Genomic DNA, 20,600 nt, shown 5'->3' with positions numbered 1-20,600 from the left:
TATGCTTGACAATATTGAATACTTCAGGCATACTATTTGTCGTTGTGGCCAGATCGTTCAAATCCTGTCTCATCTGACGGTAAAACCTTTCTCCAGGTGGCATTTGGATGGTTCATGCTGGCAGCTGCAAATTTCAATGGAGATTGAAGGTTCATGTTGATGATCTGAGGGGATGCAGAGCCTTACTGTGGACAGTAAGGTGTCCAAGCATCTTCCAATGTATGATCTTGAGCCTAGGTGGTTCCTGGTTTGTTCTGAAACAACCACACATTCAAAATGGTTTCATTATTAAAGAAATGGGTAAGAATCAAGCATCTGGAATGGCTACAATCTCAATTCTTCTGGAATTGTGTGGACTATGCCTAAAAGCGGGGTCCATGCCAGGAAATCCACTAGTTCATATGAGCTCTACCAGTTCTGCAAACAAGGCTGGTCAAATATCCATCCAGAATTATTCCAGAAGCACGTTGATAGCTAACAAAACTGTGGGGTCTCTCCATCTGCTAGGAAACATATTGACCCTGAGTGGAATTGAAATTATCTGCAATAAATTTAGAAATGTGCCCTAAGTTCTGCTTTCTATACGTCATTGAAGTTGTTTATGTAATCATTTAATCCTTGAAAAAAGCAGTTCAGATGCATCAAAGATGCAACTGTGTCTTTAATAGCTCGAAATCACTAACATTCATGGCCAGTATTGTTCATTATGACCAGAACTGTAGTTTCTCATCTAGAAAACGAACAAGGTACGAGTCTGTATGGGCTGTTAAAGACTGTATTTTACTTCTATTACAGATCTGCCTCCAGGTTACCCTTACCAATCCATCACTGCTCCGTATGGCTCATTTCCCCCTTTGCACATCCCAGCATCAACAGCTGAAAACTCAGAAGCACATCGATCCTGTTCTCCCGCTCCCGCTGCTCCTTTAACTCCAACTCACCACCATTCAAGGCTTTTGAATGCAGAAATCAAGCCCCAGACTCCGGAGCCACCAAAGGCAGGGTCTATTCTTAAACGGGTACCCTGTGAGGAGGACCCTCAACCTGACCTGATACCAGAGGCCCTTGGTTCCCTTCAGCTGAGCCGCAGCACTGACAAACATGATGAGGTAGATGGAGAAGACTCAAAAACCGCCTATCTTCCAGCTCCACAAGGTGAGAGCCTGCCGGAAGTGGGGAAGGAAGAGAAAAACGAGAGTGTGATTAAAATGGAAGCATCATCTAACTCATACCAGGCCATTAAGGCCCTGTCCCCTATACCTGCAGAAGATGAGCCTAAACCAGAACGTATCAAGGAAGCAGAGCTAGTACCACTTCACCCATCCATCTCCGCAGTTTCAGACAACCAGGAAATGCCTCAGATGTGTGTGTCACCAGAGCAGACAACTGCGTGTGAAGAGGAGCAGTCTGACGCTCTATCAGATTCCTTCCCACCCTCTCTGGAAGAAAGTATCTGTGAGCCTCCTGCCCTAAACTCCCCCTTCCCTCTTATCAGCTCAGACGATCCTATGGGGGGGATGCTCGCCCTGCTAACAGCCAGTGAAATGGCCCAAGTCCGGCCCAGAACTCCGCCCACCCCAACACTTGAATCCCAGGTGGAGAATCCTTCCGTTGCTTCAGACTGCAGCAGCGCAGCAGCTCTGGAGATGGTGGCTCTGGAGGGAATGGCCCTCCTCAGTCAAATGACTCAAAATGAGACGGAGCTTATTTTCCAGGCTCAAGGCAAGCTGTCACTATCAACACACTCATTCTAGAGATGCACTAATCAGTCGACAACAAATCTGAGTTAATTGCCTCTGATTGGCAGGTCAGACACTAAGAAACTCCACAAAAAGCTTCCAGTTCATTAAATGCATCAAAACTAAGAACTCCCACAGCTTTCAGTCTGTAAACGCATCATCCAGCAGCATGAACCTTTCACTTATTTGAGTTTAATAAAATCATAAATATACAATTTGAATGAATCACACTAGTCTGATTCTTGTACCTGTAAATCTTTGTAGAAACATTTTAAGGGTTTTTCCTGTTTGCCCTATTAAATAAAATCATAATTGCTGCCAAATTGTTTTGAATTTTGTTGGTCAAAAATAAATTGCTAGTGTCAAGTTTAATAAACGGGTGCGTCCAATAAATTAATAAATCAATAGAAAGCGAAAAAGTCTTGTTGATAAAAGATAAATACTTCATTTTGGTCCTAAGATTTTGGATTTTAAGAAGATCGGATTTTTTTTTCTATCTTCTTTTCAGTTGAAAGGTTTACCTCAGAAAACGTTTGAAAGATTTCAACCTGTTTCAACCACCTTCGCGGTTGTGTGCTGCACAAAATTAGGGGTGCAGGTCAAAATTGACTCAGATGAGAGAAATGTACAGGTCCTTCTCAAAATATTAGCATATTGTGATAAAGTTCATTATTTTCCATAATGTCATGATGAAAATTTAACATTCATATATTTTAAATTCATTGCACACTAACTGAAATATTTCAGGTCTTTTATTGTCTTAATATGGATGATTTTGGCATACAGCTCATGAAAACCCAAAATTCCTATCTCACAAAATTAGCATATCATTAAAAGGGTCTCTAAACGAGCTATGAACCTAATCATCTGAATCAACGAGTTAACTCTAAACACCTGCAAAAGATTCCTGAGGCCTTTAAAACTCCCAGCCTGGTTCATCACTCAAAACCCCAATCATGGGTAAGACTGCCGACCTGACTGCTGTCCAGAAGGCCACTATTGACACCCTCAAGCAAGAGGGTAAGACACAGAAAGAAATTTCTGAACGAATAGGCTGTTCCCAGAGTGCTGTATCAAGGCACCTCAGTGGGAAGTCTGTGGGAAGGAAAAAGTGTGGCAGAAAACGCTGCACAACGAGAAGAGGTGACCGGACCCTGAGGAAGATTGTGGAAAAGGGCCGATTCCAGACCTTGGGGGACCTGCGGAAGCAGTGGACTGAGTCTGGAGTAGAAACATCCAGAGCCACCGTGCACAGGGGTGTGCAGGAAATGGGGTACAGGTACCGCATTCCCCAGGTCAAGCCACTTTTGAACCAGAAACAGCGGCAGAAGCGCCTGACCTGGGCTACAGAGAAGCAGCATTGGACTGTTGCTCAGTGGTCCAAAGTACTTTTTTCGGATGAAAGCAAATTCTGCATGTCATTCGGAAATCAAGGTGCCAGAGTCTGGAGGAAGACTGGGGAGAAGGAAATGCCAAAATGCCAGAAGTCCAGTGTCAAGTACCCACAGTCAGTGATGGTCTGGGGTGCCGTGTCAGCTGCTGGTGTTGGTCCACTGTGTTTTATCAAGGGCAGGGTCAATGCAGCTAGCTATCAGGAGATTTTGGAGCACTTCATGCTTCCATCTGCTGAAAAGCTTTATGGAGATGAAGATTTCATTTTTCAGCACGACCTGGCACCTGCTCACAGTGCCAAAACCACTGGTAAATGGTTAACTGACCATGGTATCACTGTGCTCAATTGGCCTGCCAACTCTCCTGACCGGAACCCCATAGAGAATCTGTGGGATATTGTGAAGAGAACGTTGAGAGACTCAAGACCCAACACTCTGGATGAGCTAAAGGCCGCTATCGAAGCATCCTGGGCCTCCATAAGACCTCAGCAGTGCCACAGGCTGATTGCCTCCATGCCACGCCGCATTGAAGCAGTCATTTCTGCAAAAGGATTCCTGACCAAGTATTGAGTGCATAACTGTACATGATTATTTGAAGGTTGACGTTTTTTGTATTAAAAACACTTTTCTTTTATTGGTCGGATGAAATATGCTAATTTTGTGAGATAGGAATTTTGGGTTTTCATGAGCTGTATGTCACAATCATCCATATTAAGACAATAAAAGACCTGAAATATTTCAGTTAGTGTGCAATGAATCTAAAATATATGAATGTTAAATTTTCATCATGACATTATGGAAAATAATTAACTTTATCACAATATGCTAATATTTTGAGAAGGACTTGTATATTCCTCAACCTACTACTTTTTTGAATATATTGGAATGACAGTAATATTTAAAAAAAGACTAAATTAACATTATAAATATTTCTTTTAAAAAGATTAATTTTAAAAATTGGAATCAGAACCCTTACCTCAATCAAAGAACCTGCAATGTACCGTTTGTCTTTTGTCTTATATTTCTTAAAAATAAAAATCGGAATCAGCAAGCCAGACCTAAAAGAAAACAGTGAGAATCCTTATTGGCCAGACAAAGCCTGATCAGTGCATCTCTACCTCATTCCAGTAGTTTCCTCTTCCTCTGATCTTCTAATGTTTTGTGTTCTCCTTTCAGATCTGACACTAGATGGTCTGGACTGTCTTCTTGAAGCAAGCAGACAGATTTTGCTGGAGGCTATAGAGAAGCAGTCCCACATCGATCTGCCAAGAACTCTGCACTCCGACAAGAAGTACAGCTGGAGGCAGAGGAAGGAAGACCCAGTAAGATGAATAAAACAGGAATGGGTGTCGGCTCATGAAACCTTGCCAGTAGGATTCTCATGTTTGTTTCCTGTGTTTTTGTGCAGCTGTACAGTAAAATGTCTGTGGACATGTTGGATGCCGTGGAGGTGGAATACCGTGTTCACCTGGCCGAGCTGCAGAAGACTTATAAGGAGAAGCAGAGAGAGCTCAGCAAACTGCTGCGACGCAGGGACAAAAGGTTGACGCTTTCTCCAAGAATGCCTAAAGATGACTTATGCCTGGTTCAGACGGCAAGATTTTGAAATTATCGGTTGATTTTCAAAACCTGAGAGAGCCCAAACGTGACGATGATAAACCATAGATATAACAGATTTGGTGTTATAGTGTGTGGTGTCCAGCCACACGGCAAACACAACACATCACTCACAAACAAATTTCTCTCACAAAACATTCAGATTTCCAACGGGGAATCTCGCAAACTCTCCCGGGATCAAATGTGAGGTCAGAGTCATTTCCTTTCTGTCACTTCGCCTTCTGATTGGCTATATGTCCCATTCAGCAGGCTGCGTGCTCGGTTGTCCTCTGAGAACATGGCAGGAATATCTCATAAGATTAGCTTGAGAGCCATCACGATGATTGGGGCGTGTTGGGAGAGGAAGATTAGGTCAAATTAAGCATAAAAATCCTGTCGTTTAAACCAGGCATTAATTAAGTTGCTGCTGCTGCATGACACACAGGGCTGGACTTACATATCCAACTGATCTGTCAATCAGATATATATTTCTTCTGGTTATTGTCAGAGAGAGGCAGCAGCAGGAGGACGAGAGGAGTAGTCTGACCAGACGTGGCAGAGGAAGACCCAGGAAAAGGAAACATTTGCCTACACCTATCAAACTGGACAGCAGGCCTGGAAAGTGAGGACTTTCCCTTTTGAATGTTGTTCAGTTAAACCATTTTTTGCTGCATACATGAAAACCTAAATATCTCGATCTCTCAGGGTGGGTCGGACAGTGCACTACTCGGAGGACTCTGAAGCCGGAGAAGCACAGAGAAAGAGGTTCCATTGGTCCAGAGATGAAGAGGACACGGAAACTGGAACTGGAGCGGTGAAGAAGAAAAAGAAGAAAAACTGGAATGACCAGGAGCCGTCCAGCACTCACGTTCTAGAGGTAGGCCTGCTGGTGCATGTTCGGATTTCAGCAGAGACCCTAGTACCTTGATCTTGATTGTGACATACCTGGTGGCCTTTGTAGGCCTTGAAGGTGAAACGCGGCCACATGTGCGAGCAAGAGCAGCTGGCCTCGGACCTCGACAGAGCGCTCTCGCTCTCACAACTCGGCTCCCTCGGCACCTCTCGCAAGCTCACCTCCAGCTCCAAGTTAGAGAAGTCAAAGGGCCGATCTTCTGAAAACGGGCTGAAGGAGCGAGGCGATCACTCCTCAGTCAAAGTTGGGAAACTAAAGCTGGCTGCCAAGGCTTCGGCTGCAGAGACTGTCCGAAAGGTGCAAGGTCAGAAGAAGACAATGTTCTCGTCGATGAGATCAGAGCTCAGCAGTTGCTCGAACAGTGAGTACCCAGAGAGAAAACATAAAGTTAATTATGCCTGACATGGTTGATTCATGTAATGCGTCCTGCAGAGATGCCTGCGTTTATACCGCCTGAACCTCTTCACATTTTCTAACGCCACAACCACAAGCTTCATAATAGTGAAACGTAAAAAAAGCACAACAGATCTTAGAAGAAGGTTAATATTTATGAAGCCATTAGCCCGATAGCTACTGCTTGGATTCAAATACACAATTTGCAAGTAGTGTAAAGACTTATAAAATGAAGATTTATTCTGATTATCAGTCAGTTTCAAGCAAAAATATCCGAAGCAAACATCATACAAAGAGTCTTCACGTTACTTTTCTGTCCACATCCGTTTTCAGTTCCTTGCAAAGTGTTCATTCCCCTTCAGCGTGTACATTTGGTTACAACTACAAACCTCAATATCTTTTAGAGATAGATTATTGATTATTAACCTTATAAGTATTCTTGTTAAGCTTTTTTTAGGTCCGTACCTCTAAAGTCCTACACCTTTTAATTCAGGCGTGCAGCCTCCATGAATGACTTTTTGTTTTCGCACTCTCTGCCTCACGGATCATTAACGGCAATCTCTCCGCACCAGATTCAGATTCAGAGGAGCATGTTTCTTCTCGAGGGGGCTGGCCTCCTCACTCGGGGATGCGTCCCCACGACAGCTCAACCAGGAAGAGGTGTTCCACATCGCCGACCTCCCTGCTGCCCAGTCAGAAATCTTCGAGGAAGAAACACAAGCACTTATCCCTGCTGCTGGAGGAGGCGGGCCTCAGCTCCTCTGACGACTCCTTCGACCAAGGTTACTGACCAAATCTTAAAGCTTCAAGCCGTTTACTGCTGAGTCAGGCAGTCCTGTGTCTGTGAGCCTCCTCACAGCTGGTGAGGCTAAGCTAGCTTCTGTCAGACTGTGCGTTAGCTTCATGATTCCTACCTCTTTTGCTGCTGGCTTTTTCTGCAAAGCTGCAATGTTTTTGTTTTTCTTAGTTTTTTTTTTCTTTGTTTTTTTTTTTAAGAGTTTACTTATTTTTAATGGAGATTTTTATTGCCTGGATTGCAAAGTGTTTTTGTAGCATTTGTACAAATCATGTGAATTGTGAGATCTTTTTCCACAAAGCTGTATTGCAGTTTGGTATTTCTAAGCTTTATTAAAGGTGTTGATTTGATTGGTACAGATTGCTAAGTGCTGTGGTCCTTGTGTCAGCTTCATCTTGTTGTGTCAGTTTCTGTCTGTCTGTCTAGCTGCCACTGCACCTCACACATCCTTTAGAAGGCTCTGTTTGTCAAATATCCCTTCGGTTCTCCTAGATAAGTTTGGAGAACATGGTAGGAAGGCGAGTGTAGGGTCGGGTCGGAGCACAGGTTAGGTGTGCCTGGGTTTATTTGATCATAGAATAGGTAGATCAGTGTTATTGTTTGCTAAATGTTTCCAGATGATGTGACAGTGTTGAAATTTGAGGGATATTTGGACAATAGAGCTCCTGTGTGTCTACTAAACCTTCAAATAACCCTTCTCCCTGCTCTCTCTCAGACACTTTGCTCTGTCCTCTCACTGTCCCCCTCTCATCCTTGACCCCCGCCCCTACTTTATTTTCCTTCCCATGATGCTTTGAGTGTCTCTCAGCCTGTTCCATGTGCTTGTGCTGCTGCCGCTGCGACTTTACAGAAGCTTGGCCAGGACTAGCGCAGCCTTGAGCCTACACTACCTCGCTACGGCGACCCTACGCTGTGGCTAAGGCTTTGCTTTTAAAGCTAGTCTGCGCTAAGGCTAGGCTGCGCTCCCGTTGCTGCCCCGCCCCGCCCCGCCCTGCCTGAGGCCACACCCCTGTCACCTGCTGTGTAAGTAGGAAGTGCCCCTCCCTCCGTTTGTTTACTTTTATTTATTGAACACTCACATGAAACATGCAGAAATTGAGCTACATTCACAGAACATTAAATTTTATCTTGTTTTTGTTTATTGTCTCACAAATTTGAAACTCTTCAAAGCTACCCATGGTTACCCCCCACTTCCCCAACTTTGTCTCTTGGTGGCTTAAAAGTTTAAAGGAGGGCGTTTGGTGTTGGACGGGAACAGAGGACGTAACCATGGTGGCTCAAATCAAAAGGAGCATATTGCCAAAGGGGCCTCACAGGGCTGTCCTCTCAGTGCCTGCTTGCTGTAAACGCCTGTCTGCTACCGTTAACACACCGTGGATTCACAGTACACCATGAGAATTTGGTTCCTTCATGGAAAATATGTAGATAACCTTGCCTTGCAAAAATATTCATGCCGCCTGAACGTTTTTACATTTTGTCCTATTACAATCATAATCTTGTAAACCACAATCAATGTAATTTCAGCTGTAAATTTACATACCAAGTGAAAGTAACTCCTAATGAACCAACATTCAGCTTTTACCACCAAAACATTATGAGTGGCAGGAAACTAACACTGCATATCACCATGAAGACAGTAAAACATGGTGGGGGAAGTATGCTGTGGGGATGATTGTGCAAAACTGAAGTTGAAGAACAATGTTTTCTTTCTTTCCTTGCTAATCAAAATATTAAAATTGGGGCTTACATTTCTATTCAGCCTCCTGAGTCGATATATTTTAGAACCACAATTCGCTGCATTTCCAGATGAAAGTCTTGGGAGTTTATGTCTACCAGCTTTTTACATCTACAGACGTTTTACTCATTTTTTGTTTGCAAAATAGCTTCAGCTCAGTCCGATTGGATGGGAAACATCTTATGAACATCAGTTTTGAATTTTTGCAACACATTTTCAGTTAGACTTGGGTATGGACTTTGACTGGACATGAATATTCTTTGATCTGAACCACTACATTGCAGTTCTGGTTATGTTTATGGTGGTTGTCCTGCTGAAAGATGAACATTCGCCCAAGTCTCAAGTCTTTTGCAGCCTCTAACAGGTTTTCTTCAAGGATTGCCCTGGATTTAGCTCCATCTTCCCACCAACGCTGACCAGATTCCCTGTCCCTGCTGAGTAAAAGCATTCCCACAGCATGATGCTATTACCACCATGCTTTCCCATGGGAAAGGTGTGCTCAGAGTGATGTGCATTGTTTTCCTCTACACATAATATTGCATGTGCCACGTGTGGCAAACTGTGAATGGAACTTCTTATTGCTTTCATTCAATAATGATTTTCTTCTTGCCACTCCATAATGACCACCTCTTCGCAGTCCTCAACTTAGTTGTAGTGTCAACAAGTCTTTCCACCTGAGTTGTGGATCTCTGCAGCTCCTCCAGTTACTTTGTGCTTCTTTGCTGCTTCTCTGATTAAGGATCTCCTTGCCCATCCGGTCAGCTTAGGTGCACAACAATGTGTTGTGGGTTTTCTCAGTGCCATAAACGGTACATATTTAGACGTTGGATTGAACAATGCTCTGTGAGATTTTTTAAGCCTAGGATTCTGTTTTTAGTTGAGTTTTGAAAGAAATTTGTTTGCTCCTGATTTTATTTAGGGCTGGAGTAAAGGGAGATGAATACAAATGATCCCCACAGTTTTCAAAATGTTATTTGTAAAAACTATACTATGTGACAAAATGTGTATTCAGGAAGCATGAGTAGTTTTCAAGGTACTGCATTCTAAGTGGCAGGGAAAAAAATTCTTTTTTTTCTCTGCTTGGAAACAGCTTCTCAGCCTACTATTTATTAATAATACAACATTAAGTCTTCATGTACTGTGCATCCACCCTCACTGTTAACACTCTAACCCCTGAGGAGAAGCTCCTCCTGTTCATCTGCTGCTCTGGACCTAACAGCAACACACAGCTTAACCAGCAGTATGCCACAGTGTGTGTTTGTGTCTGCCTTTCTGTATGCTCTGCTGGTTTGTCGGTTTTAAAAGGAGCATTTTATTTTTCCTCTTTCATCTTTTCGTTCCATTAATACAAATGTCTAAGGCCATGTTTTGACTCACCCAGTCTCTACAGATGTGTGTCTGGCGTGTGTAAATGTTGCTCACATCTCGTGCATGGTCGTGGTAACTCACAAAGGTCCGCTGCTCTGTATTTCTGTGCAGCTTTACAATGTGAAGGGAGGCTGCAGTTGTTTGGACCTTGTATCTTCTTGCTCCCGTGTTTTTTCTCACCAACCTACACCTGTGTGTGTGCGTTCGACTGCATAGTTGCATTGTTTTTGAGATCCCACTTAGCATATTTTCCAAATTTGTTTATTCTTCATTTTGCTGTCATTAAAAATGATATAAAGAGAGAGATTAATCCCAGATGCATAGTGCAAATCATCTTTCTGCCTGTGCTCACAGTTTTCTCTCCCACACAGAGACTTCTGAAGATGAGTGTGATTCTGATGGTGATGACGATGACGGCGCCAGCTGTGAGGAGAGTGGGCTGGGTCTCCTGGCCAGGTTCGCGGCCAGCGCCCTCCCAGTCAGCCCGCCCCCAATGAGCCTCTTCCATGACGGCAAACACTGCAGCGGCAGGCAGAGCACTCTGGGTAAACAAACAGACATAAACAGTCTCTGTTATGACTGGGATATAAAAACCAGATAAGTTCTAGAACAACTCGTTTACCAAAACATTGACAAGTATTTCCAAGCGGGTGCATCAAGGTAGAAGCATTTCTAATCTGATTATTTATCAAGTTTACTGTACCATGCAAAAGTATCACTGTATCACCTCTATGAATTTAACAGGGATTTTAGGAGATGGACCAACAAAAAGTATTCTGTAATTGTTAAATGGATGACTGAGTGTTGAGGCTTTTTAAAAATAAAAACTTGAAAATTGAGGCTGGAAAGTGTGGTGTGTGTTTGCACACTTTTCAGAGTTTTATTTGTAAAACATTTTAAAAACCATGTAATGTTTCCCTTTTACTTGACAAACATGCACTGCCCTGTGTATGTTTATCTCATAAAATCCCAATAAAATAAAACATTAAAGTTAGTGGTTCTCATTAGACAAAATGTGAAAAGTAGAAAGGTTCTGAATACTTTTGCATGTTAATAAATGAACCCATATCATAAAAAGAAAAGCCTTTTCGCATCACTTGAAACTCACCTCTCCTCTCTCAGGTTCACCAGAGTGTGAGTGGTCCGAGTCTGGTTCAGACTTGAGGCAGAGGAAGTTCCCTTCCCTTCTGCATGGGAGGTGCTCAGCCCCTGAGCTCCCCCTCCTGCCGCCAGCCACCCGACGAGGCGATCAGCCCAGCCCCACCAAGCGAGGTGAAGCGCTGCCGGTCAAGCGAAAGCCTCTAACAAAAGCCCGCCCTTCGCCTCGATCACCGCGGAGATTCAGCTTCGACCTCTCCACCGGGATCGGAGGCTTCAGCGAGGACGAGGGATGGAACCGACGACGCAGTGAGAGGATCTTCCTCCACGACGCCACCACCACGGCCAGTCAGATGTCTGTGTCCACCTCTTCCTCCACTAGTCAGAGCTCCACATCCTCCGTCTCAGCGCCACCTCTCAACCCGAAGCCTTCCTTTAAACCAAAAGCCACTCCAGGAATCCGAGAGGGGAAAGATGTGATAAAAGTAGGTCAATAATGTATCCCTTACTCACTGAGTGCAAAAGAAGCATCTGTGTCTTATTTTCCTGATGCTCCTTCTCTCCAGCTTTAAACTCTGCATCCATTTTCCCCTCTCTTGACATTTTTCTGAGTGTGTGTGTCAGTGGCAGCAGGGTTTCTTTGTACCTCAGTCACTGCAGCTCTCTCCTGCTGTCTGTGTCGTGTTGTTGACGAGAGAGGACAGCTGCAGGCAGCCTGGGAACATTCCACCTTCAGTCTGTGTGTATGCGTGTGTAAAGGTGGAAATCTGTCCACCAGAAGATGCATTCTGCTGTCTTTCATGCATCTGCAGGTCTCATTTCTTTACGATTTCTCCCTTGAAACACAGAAAAAGAAGCAGAAGGACTCTTCTATGCCGGTCAGCCCATCCACTTTGTGCAGTCCAGTCTCTGATGGAGCGGCACCTCTGAGCCCGGCACACAAGAGCCAATCCAAAGGCAAAAGCAAAGCACGAGAGGTCAGTAGGGGGAACGATTGTTGCCATTCAGAATGTAATTAAAGTTTAATATGCAGTAGAAAATGTTTCTGGTATTTTTTACTGAGCTAAAACAGTTGCTTTTATTACACTTTTGTTAACTTTTGAGTATTTTTTGAGTGTTTTTTTTTTTCAAGTGGTACCAAATCACTGGGTTTTCTTTTAGCCGTCCAGGGGCGCTGTGAGCCGACTGATGGAGAGCATGGCAGCGGACGAAGACTTTGAGCCAAACCAGGACAGCAGCTTTAGTGAAGATGAGCTTCTCCCACCACGAAACAGCAGCGTGTCGGAGAAATCCTCCACACCTGGTCAGCATCCGCACAAACACACAAACCTGTGCAGAACTTAGAGGTCAGCACGTTCATGACTGGGATGTGTTGTGTTCAGCTCCCGTGCAGTGCGTGTTGGATAAGGACTCTCTGGTGGACGGACTCAGGGTTTTGATCCCGATGGACGACCAGCTTCTCTATGCAGGACACGTGAACACTGTACACTCCCCTGACATGTGAGTACATACGAGCAGCACCTTTCAGCCACAGAGGGGTTAGACAGACTCAAACTGAATATGTAGGGCCTTGCATACTATTTAAACTTGACAGCTCCCCCTGAATCAATACTTTTTAAAACCATCTTCTTTGGACAGAGGGCTCAGTTTCACCCACAGGTTTTTGGGGTTTGCCTCCTATAGATTTGCACATCTAGATGCTAAATATTTTGCCCATTCTTTGGAAAACAGCTAAAGCTCAGTCACATTGGATGCAGAACTTTTGAGAACAGCAGTTTTAAACTCATGCAAAGCATTCTCAATTACCCAGGTCTGTACTTTGACTAGGCCATTGTAAACCATTTCAGTGTAGCTCTAAAAGGATGTTTAGGGTTGTTGTCCTACTATAAGGTTAACCACCCTTCATCCCATAAACACTGACCAGCTATTCCATCTCTGTTGAATAAAAGTATCCCCACAGCATAATGCTGCCACCACCATGCGGATGATGTGCATAGTTTGAAGTGCAGTGTTTTGCTGGACTGCATTAGTTTGTATGTGGCTTCTGAATGCACTGGTTGCACTGGGTTTCATTTAGAGACACTAGAGTGAATGAAAGCTGAATCACACATTTTTAGAATTTTTTGTTTCTAAATGTAATTTAAAACCATTTACCTTCCACTTTAAATTATTAACAACTTTATTTTTGGTATTATCACATACAATTATAATACAAATCTAGACATTTTTGGTTTAAACTTTAAAAATTGTGGAAAGGAAAAGTGTTACGACCCCACTCGGTCTAGGGGTAGGGGGAAGTAAACATTCAAACCTGGTGTTGTTGGTTTTATGAAAGAAAGAGTAATTTATTTCTTTTTAGTTCAGTTTCCAGTATTCTTAACAAAACAAACAAAAGGAGGGTACTTAACAAAGTACAAACTGTATGAAAAATAAAGAAATAAGGGGTAAAACCCGAAATACACAATGACTATAAATTTAACAAAATACACACCCATCAGTAATTTAACTAAAAATAATCCCCCAAAAGGAGGGACAAACTAATTCAACAGTTTCCTAAATCAAAAGCGTCCCTGCTAACAACAAGCAAACAAATCAAGACAAAGCTTAACAAACTTTAAAGAGACTCCTCTGAGCCAAGATGGAGTCAAGCTAACCATCAAGCAGGTAAGCATACAAAAATAACCAAGCTTCAAAGTTTCACAACACCAAGGTCAGAAGTGGCGAGATGTTCAGTCCAAATCACAGCTGCCTTTAGTGGCAGGTGCAGAGAGTTTATATAATGTAGTCCCTTCAATGATTGGCGGCGAATTCAGAAGAACCAGGAAATGAGTAGTCCAACATGAACTCCCGGAGACGTCCAGCAGGAGGAGTGTAGAGCGCGCAGGGAGATCCGAGTCCGTCAGGAACAGCGAAGAAGAAATCCGATCCGATCAGAAACAGCGGTACCGATAGCACGGAGGAAAACGGCGCTTTTCAGCGACATCGGCTGGCCAGTCTGTTGATTATGGTACAAAACTAACACACACATACGGCCACCAGCCGTAACAAAAAGGAAAAGGGAATATGAATATTTGTTACAAAACAATGTATACCCTTTTCAATTTTTAGTTTGGTTTTGTTGCTGCTGCTTTATTTCTCATGAACTTATATCATGAGAAATCACTTTAGATCATTTGGTTTAAAGGACCTTTCTGTATCTGGAGCAGAGAGTACAGGAGCATGACATAACAGAGATTTAATGCTATCAAAAGCATGTTGACATTCTGGGGTCCATAAAAAGTTGACTTTGTAGACGGGTCAGAGGATGAACAATAGTGGAAAAGTTGCAACAGAAATTCCTACAATAACTTGCTATACCAAGAAAACGGCGTAAAGCCTTTCTAGTGCAAGGCACAGGGAACGAAGTAATGGCAGAAATCTTTTCTTTTAAAGGTTGCACTTGTCCTTGGCCTACCTGTCTACAAAGATAGGTCACTGTGGCTTTCCCAAAGTCACATTTGGTGAGGTTTAAGGTCAAAGAAGCTTTAGCAAGGCGAGTGAACACTTGTGTTAAAACAATTGTGTTCTGTCCAGGTAGAAGTATATACTACTATATCATCCAAGTATGCACTGCAGTTAGACAAACCAGACAAAACAATGTTTACTAGGTGTTGGAAGGTTGCAGGGGCATTACACATCCCAAATGCCATCACATTGTATTGTAAAAATTAGTCTGGTGTAACAAAAGCAGAAATATCAGAAGCTCTCTTTGTGAGGGGTACTTACCAATATCCTTTTAATAAATCTAGTTTGCTTACATACTGAGCATTTCCCACATTATCTACACAGTCCTCAATGCGAGGAAGTGGATATGAGTCAGTAACTGTAACAGAATTTACCTTGCGGTAATCTGTAATGAAACGTGGTGTGCCATCAGGTTTCATTTCAAGCAAGCAGGGAGAACTCCAAGAACTAGAACTGTGTTTCACAACTCCATTTTGCAACATGTACTCTGTCTCACTGTTCATTAGAGCTCTTTTAACAGGATTTATTCTATAAGGATGTTGCTTAATGGGTTTAGCATTAGCAACATCAATGTCATGTTCAAGTACTGTAGTGCGTGTCGGTATTTCATTGAATAGACATAGGAAACTGCTCATCAGTGATAAAATATCTTGCTGGCTCTCAGGCAAATGTGTAAGACTATTTGAAAACTCCTTCAACATTTCAGATTTGGGCAAACGAGGACTTTGGTGAAAACTGGAGCGAAGAGTTAAGCCATCTTCACCCGATTCAGAGCTAACATCATCTGTCACAATTATGGCTGCACTGCCACTGGGTTTTATTTTACTCTGGTCCATATTTGGGTTAGTTGTTCGAATGTAGTACGGTTTTAGCATGTTTATGTGACACACTCTGGTTTTTCTCCTCCTTTCAGGAGTGTTTATCACATAGTCAGTGTCACTCAGTTGATCACTAACCTCATAAGGACCTGAGAACTTGGCATCAAGAGCAGATCCAGGGATAGGCAGTAATGCCAAAACTTTGTCGCCAACCTGAAAGTGACGAAGAACAGCAGAATGATCATAACGTCTTTTCATTGATTTCTGAGAGTCACAAAGGAACTCTTGTGCAATTGCACGGGAAGAATGCAAACGCTCACGAAACTTACAAACATAATCCAAAATGTTTTCCTGAGCGGAAGTGTCAGAGTTCAAAAGTTTCTTTTTCAACATTTTTAGTGGACTGCGAAGAGTATGACCAAACACTAGTTCTGCAGGGCTAAATCTTAATGATTCCTGAGTGGATTCTCTAGCTGCAAACAGTACAAAAGGGATACCTTCATCCCAGCTTTTCTTATTCTCAAGGCAGTATTTCTTCAGCATAGACTTTAAAGTCTGATGCCAACGTTCTAAAGCTCCCTGAGATTGAGGATGATATGCACTAGAAACAGCATGTTTAATGTCTAGTTCTTTAAGAACCTGTCTAAAGAGTTTCGATTTGAAATTTGTACCTTGATCTGTCTGTACAGTTCTAGGAAGACCAAATGTAGAAAAGAATCTGGTCATGGCATTAATGATTGAACTAGCAGTGATTTTACGGAGAGGAATGGCTTCAGGGTAGCGAGTGGAGGCGCACATTTAGGTAAATAAAAACTGATTACCAGATTTGGTTCGTGGTAAAGGACCCACACAATCCATAATGATGCGTTCAAATGGTTCTTTCACTGCAGGAATTGGATGGAGCGGAGCATTTGGTATGGTCTGGTTAGGCTTTCCAGCCATCTGACATATGTGGCAACTGCAGCAGAATTTAATCACATCTGTTTTTAATCCAGGCCAGTAAAAGTGTTTTAAAATCAGTTGGTATGTTTTTGAAACACCCAAGTGTCCTGACCATTTACTTTCATGTGCTAATGATAAAATATTCTTTCGATAACTGGAAGGAACCACAATCTGTAAAACTATGTTCCAATCAGCACCAGGAAGCAGAATAGGACACCATCTACGCATTAAAATTCCATCATCCAGAAAGAAAGATACACCTTCATCCTTGGCCGCATCAGGACCTACTACACCTTCAAAATAGGGTTTTAACGTTTGATCAGACCTCTGAGAAGTGCGCAGGTGAGCACGAGTGATTGGGAAAGCACTATCAGGGGTCTGTAATGCATCCCCACCAGTCATATCCGGAACTGCAGAAGCCTCTGTAACAGAGTCAGATTCTCCACCACCTGAGAACACTGACATAAACAAACTGTCAGACAAATCCACATCATCACTTTTAGCCTTTTTCTTATGTTTTTGTGCACGAGTTAGTACACCAGTTGGGTTCACTTTGGGAGATGACTTTTTTATCTCTAGTTCCCATGTTTTGTGGTACATCCAAAACCTCTAATGCAGGAGTTACCTTACCGCCAGCAATATCATTACCTAACAGTAATGCGACACCTTTGATAGGTAGTGCTGGGCAGACAGCAATAGGGAAAATTCCTGAGATTATTTTGGACTTTAAATGTACCAGATGTACAGGCCGAGGAACATAACCCATTTCTACACCCTGTGGAATTGCACTATATCCACATGATGACTGTTCAGAAAACGGTAATGTGTCAGCTAAAATAATGGACTGAGAACCTCCAGTATCACGCAGAATGCGAATAGAACACTGATCTTCAGGCTGTCCAGTGAGTGAAACTAGTGCATCTGACAGAAAAGGGTTGAAGCAGGGATCAGGTGTGCAGTCAACTTCAGCTCTTACAATGTTTGGTTTTCTTTTAATGAGTCCTACACCTTTCGGTTGGGACTCAACAGAAGTTTGTGTTTTTCGTTTTAAAACTAAACAGTTAGCAATGACATGCCCTGTTTTATGACAATAAAAACACTCTCTGTTTTTCTTCAATTGTATGGGCTTGACTGTGTCACACGTCTTAACAACAGAAGTTTTGTTCGGATTGGACTGAAAAATTGTTTTGTGGGTAAGCACATACTCATCAGCAAGGACAGCAGCAGCAGACAAAGACTCTACTTTTTGTTCATTTAAAAGCATGGAAATGCGTTCAGGCAAACAGGTCTTAAACTCTAACAAAATTAGCTCTTTTAAGCTTAGAAAGTTTGAGACTTTACAAGAAGAACACCATCTGTCAAAAAGAGTTCCCTTTTCCCTAGAAAACTCAACATAGGTTTGACTGGGATTTTTCTTAAAAGACCTACATTTTTGTCGGTAAGCCTCGGGGACAAGTTCATAGGCTTTTAAGATGGCAGCCTTTACCTTTTCAAAATCTAGGGTGTCAGCAAGAGGGAGAGTTGCAACAACCTCTTGAGCTTTTCCATATAGTTTGCATTGCAACAGAAGTGACCAGGCTTCAGGAGGCCGCAGTGGCCTCCTGAAGCCTGGTGCTTGTGCTATTTTTTCAAAAGCTGAGAAGTAATCTACTTCCGCTTCTCGGAATTCAGGCACTAGAGCAACATACTTGGTAATATCGAAAGGTCTAATTTGAGATGAAGTAGTAGAATAACCAACAGAAGAGGAGTTTACTGCAACAGACGTATTTTTATGGCAGTTTCTGCTTCAGTTTCCAACCTTTTCATTTCTAGTTGGAACTGCCTTTGCTGTGCCTTCTCTTGGGCCTCAAGGTGCAGTCTAGCGAGTCGGACATTAATCCAAGCATCAGCTTTTGACCCAGCTGAACTACTGGTGTCAGAGAGGGGATTAAACCGAGGGAGTGTGTAAAGAGTCTTAATCCCCACACCCACCTCAGCATCCACATCTGGAGAGACTTCTGGAGGTTTTCCCAAAACCTTCTTACCACCTTCATCAGAAGAAAGGGCCTCAGACTGCGCTACAGCAACAGAAGTCAAAGCAGGTTGAGCCACAGAACTCACAGATATCTCAGAGAATACAAGACCTCCTAGTTCGACCAATTTCTCCACTACAAGATTCCTTAGTTCCTTTTTAAGGAGCTGTTTAGAAAAAGAAATGCAGAAATGTGCTGCAATTTGTGTCAAATCGACATGACTATTAGTTCAAGAGAGGGACTTTGCAAAAACTGTTTTAAGTTAAACTGTGCCATACTAAAATTTTGCACAAGTGACAACAGGGGCCTACCAAGACCTTATGACTTTCTGAACTGACAAAGCTAAAGTTTACACTTTCAATCACAGGATTCATTTAAAGATATCCCGGATGAGCCCCCATTAAATGTTACGACCCCACTCGGTCTAGGGGTAGGGCGAAGTAAACATTCAAACCAGATGTTGTTGGTTTTATGAAAGGAGTAATTTATTTCTTTTTAGTTCAGTTTCCGGTATTTTTAACAAAACAAACAAAAGGAGGGTACTTAACAAAGTACAAACTGTGTGAAAAATAAAGAAATAAGGGGTAAAACCCAAAATACACAATGACTATAAATTTAACAATACACACCCATCAGTAATTTAACTAAAAATAATCCCCCAAAAGGAGGGACAAACTAATTCAACAGCTTCCTAAATCAAAAGCGTCCCTGCTAACAACAAGCAAACAAACAAATCAAGACAAAGCTTAACAAACTTTAAAGAGACTCCTCTGAGCCAAGATGGAGTCAAGCTAACCAACAAGCAGGTAAGCATACAAAATAACCAAGCTTCAAAGTTTCACAACACCAAGGTCAGAAGTGGCGAGCTGTTCTGTCCAAATACCAGCTGCCTTTAGTGGCAGGTGCAGAGAGTTTATATAATGTAGTCCCTTCAATGATTGGCGGCGAATTCGGAAGAACCAGGAAATGAATAGTCCAACATGAACTCCCGGAGACGTCCAGCAGGAGGAGTGTAGAGCGCGCAGGGAGATCCGAGTCCGTCAGGAACAGCGAAGAAGAGTGTATCCAGCGAAGAAGAAATCCGATCCGATCAGAAACAGCGGTACCGATAGCACGGAGGAAAACGGCGCTTTTCAGCGACATCGGCTGGCCAGTCTGTTGATGAAGGTACAAAACTAACACACACATACGGCCACCAGCCGTAACAAAAAGGAAAAGGGAATATGAATATTTGTTACAAAACAATGTATACCCTTTTCAATTTTTAGTTTGGTTTTGTTGCTGCTGCTTTATTTCTCATGAACTTATATCATGAGAAATCACTTTAGATCATTTGGTTAAAGTTGGAAGCTGCTATCTTGTTGGTATTAGCACCACGTCAGATATAGTTTCAGCCCCAGTGAAAGTACTGCAACAGTAGTTAAAAAACAAAACAACACCGTCCTCTGCCTGGTACCCGTCAGAACAGTCAAAACTGAGATAAGGACACGTCTTTCTTTACTAACGAGACCGTCTGCACCTCAGAGTGAGCTGCTGTAGCTGGATTCTGTCTGCCGGCGTAATTAAAAGCCACGGCCCCTGCACACTGACCCCTAAACTTCTGATCCCTTCCCCTCTTATTCCAATATTTCCTCCCTGCAGATACAGCGTGGTGGTGGAGGGCGAGAGAGGGAACCGACCTCACATCTACTGCTTGGAACAACTGCTCCAGGAAGCTGTGAGTAAACTGTAACTCTCACATACAATATGTCTGTCTGCACTTCCAGACTGCTTATGCCAGGTTTTTTTCTGGTTTGAAACGGGATGTGAGAGCTGCTTTGAGGAGGTGGAAATGTGAACGTGTTGGCCAAATGTGAAAAATTAAAATCTGTGTGAAATATTGTGTATTTACAGATAATCGATGTGAAGCCTCCATCCGTGCGTTATCTGCCAGAGGGCACCCGGATCGCCGCCTACTGGAGCCAGCAGTACCGCTGCCTCTACCCGGGAACTGTTGTCAACGGTGCGGCAGACAGACACCCAGCATTTTAATTACATGATTCACCTACTGGGTGGAGCAGGAAGCACCAATTATTGCTCCTTTATTATAAATGGCAGCAGTGATTACTGGTCAAAATGCCTAAACAATGTTATTTTTTATTTTGGCCAAACAGGAAGCTCAGACATTGACGAGAATGGCGATCTAATCACGGTGGAGTTTGACGATGGGGACACAGGACGCATCCCGCTCTCCCACATCCGGCTGCTGCCACCGGACTACAAGATCCACTGTAAGCAAACACAAAAACTGCTTCT

General features: G+C 42.9%; 1 protein-coding gene across 1 annotated transcript in view; it reads left to right on the top strand.

The window, feature by feature from the left end:
- LOC124864646 (trinucleotide repeat-containing gene 18 protein-like) overlaps positions 1 to 20,600 on the top strand; it is an 81,336-nt gene that overhangs the window by 48,877 nt on the left and 11,859 nt on the right. The window contains exons 11-25 of the mRNA XM_047359505.1: positions 796 to 1,722; positions 4,307 to 4,452; positions 4,539 to 4,672; positions 5,235 to 5,348; positions 5,432 to 5,603; positions 5,688 to 6,000; positions 6,605 to 6,814; positions 10,303 to 10,476; positions 11,054 to 11,514; positions 11,878 to 12,006; positions 12,191 to 12,332; positions 12,412 to 12,529; positions 19,947 to 20,022; positions 20,199 to 20,307; positions 20,459 to 20,575. Coding sequence (XP_047215461.1) covers positions 796 to 1,722; positions 4,307 to 4,452; positions 4,539 to 4,672; positions 5,235 to 5,348; positions 5,432 to 5,603; positions 5,688 to 6,000; positions 6,605 to 6,814; positions 10,303 to 10,476; positions 11,054 to 11,514; positions 11,878 to 12,006; positions 12,191 to 12,332; positions 12,412 to 12,529; positions 19,947 to 20,022; positions 20,199 to 20,307; positions 20,459 to 20,575 — 3,342 coding nt within the window. The remainder of the gene's footprint in view (positions 1 to 795; positions 1,723 to 4,306; positions 4,453 to 4,538; positions 4,673 to 5,234; positions 5,349 to 5,431; positions 5,604 to 5,687; positions 6,001 to 6,604; positions 6,815 to 10,302; positions 10,477 to 11,053; positions 11,515 to 11,877; positions 12,007 to 12,190; positions 12,333 to 12,411; positions 12,530 to 19,946; positions 20,023 to 20,198; positions 20,308 to 20,458; positions 20,576 to 20,600) is intronic.

Source organism: Girardinichthys multiradiatus, chromosome Y, assembly GCF_021462225.1.
Source record: "Girardinichthys multiradiatus isolate DD_20200921_A chromosome Y, DD_fGirMul_XY1, whole genome shotgun sequence".
Classification (NCBI taxonomy): domain Eukaryota; kingdom Metazoa; phylum Chordata; class Actinopteri; order Cyprinodontiformes; family Goodeidae; genus Girardinichthys; species Girardinichthys multiradiatus.
This window is presented reverse-complemented; position numbering and strand designations above follow the sequence as displayed.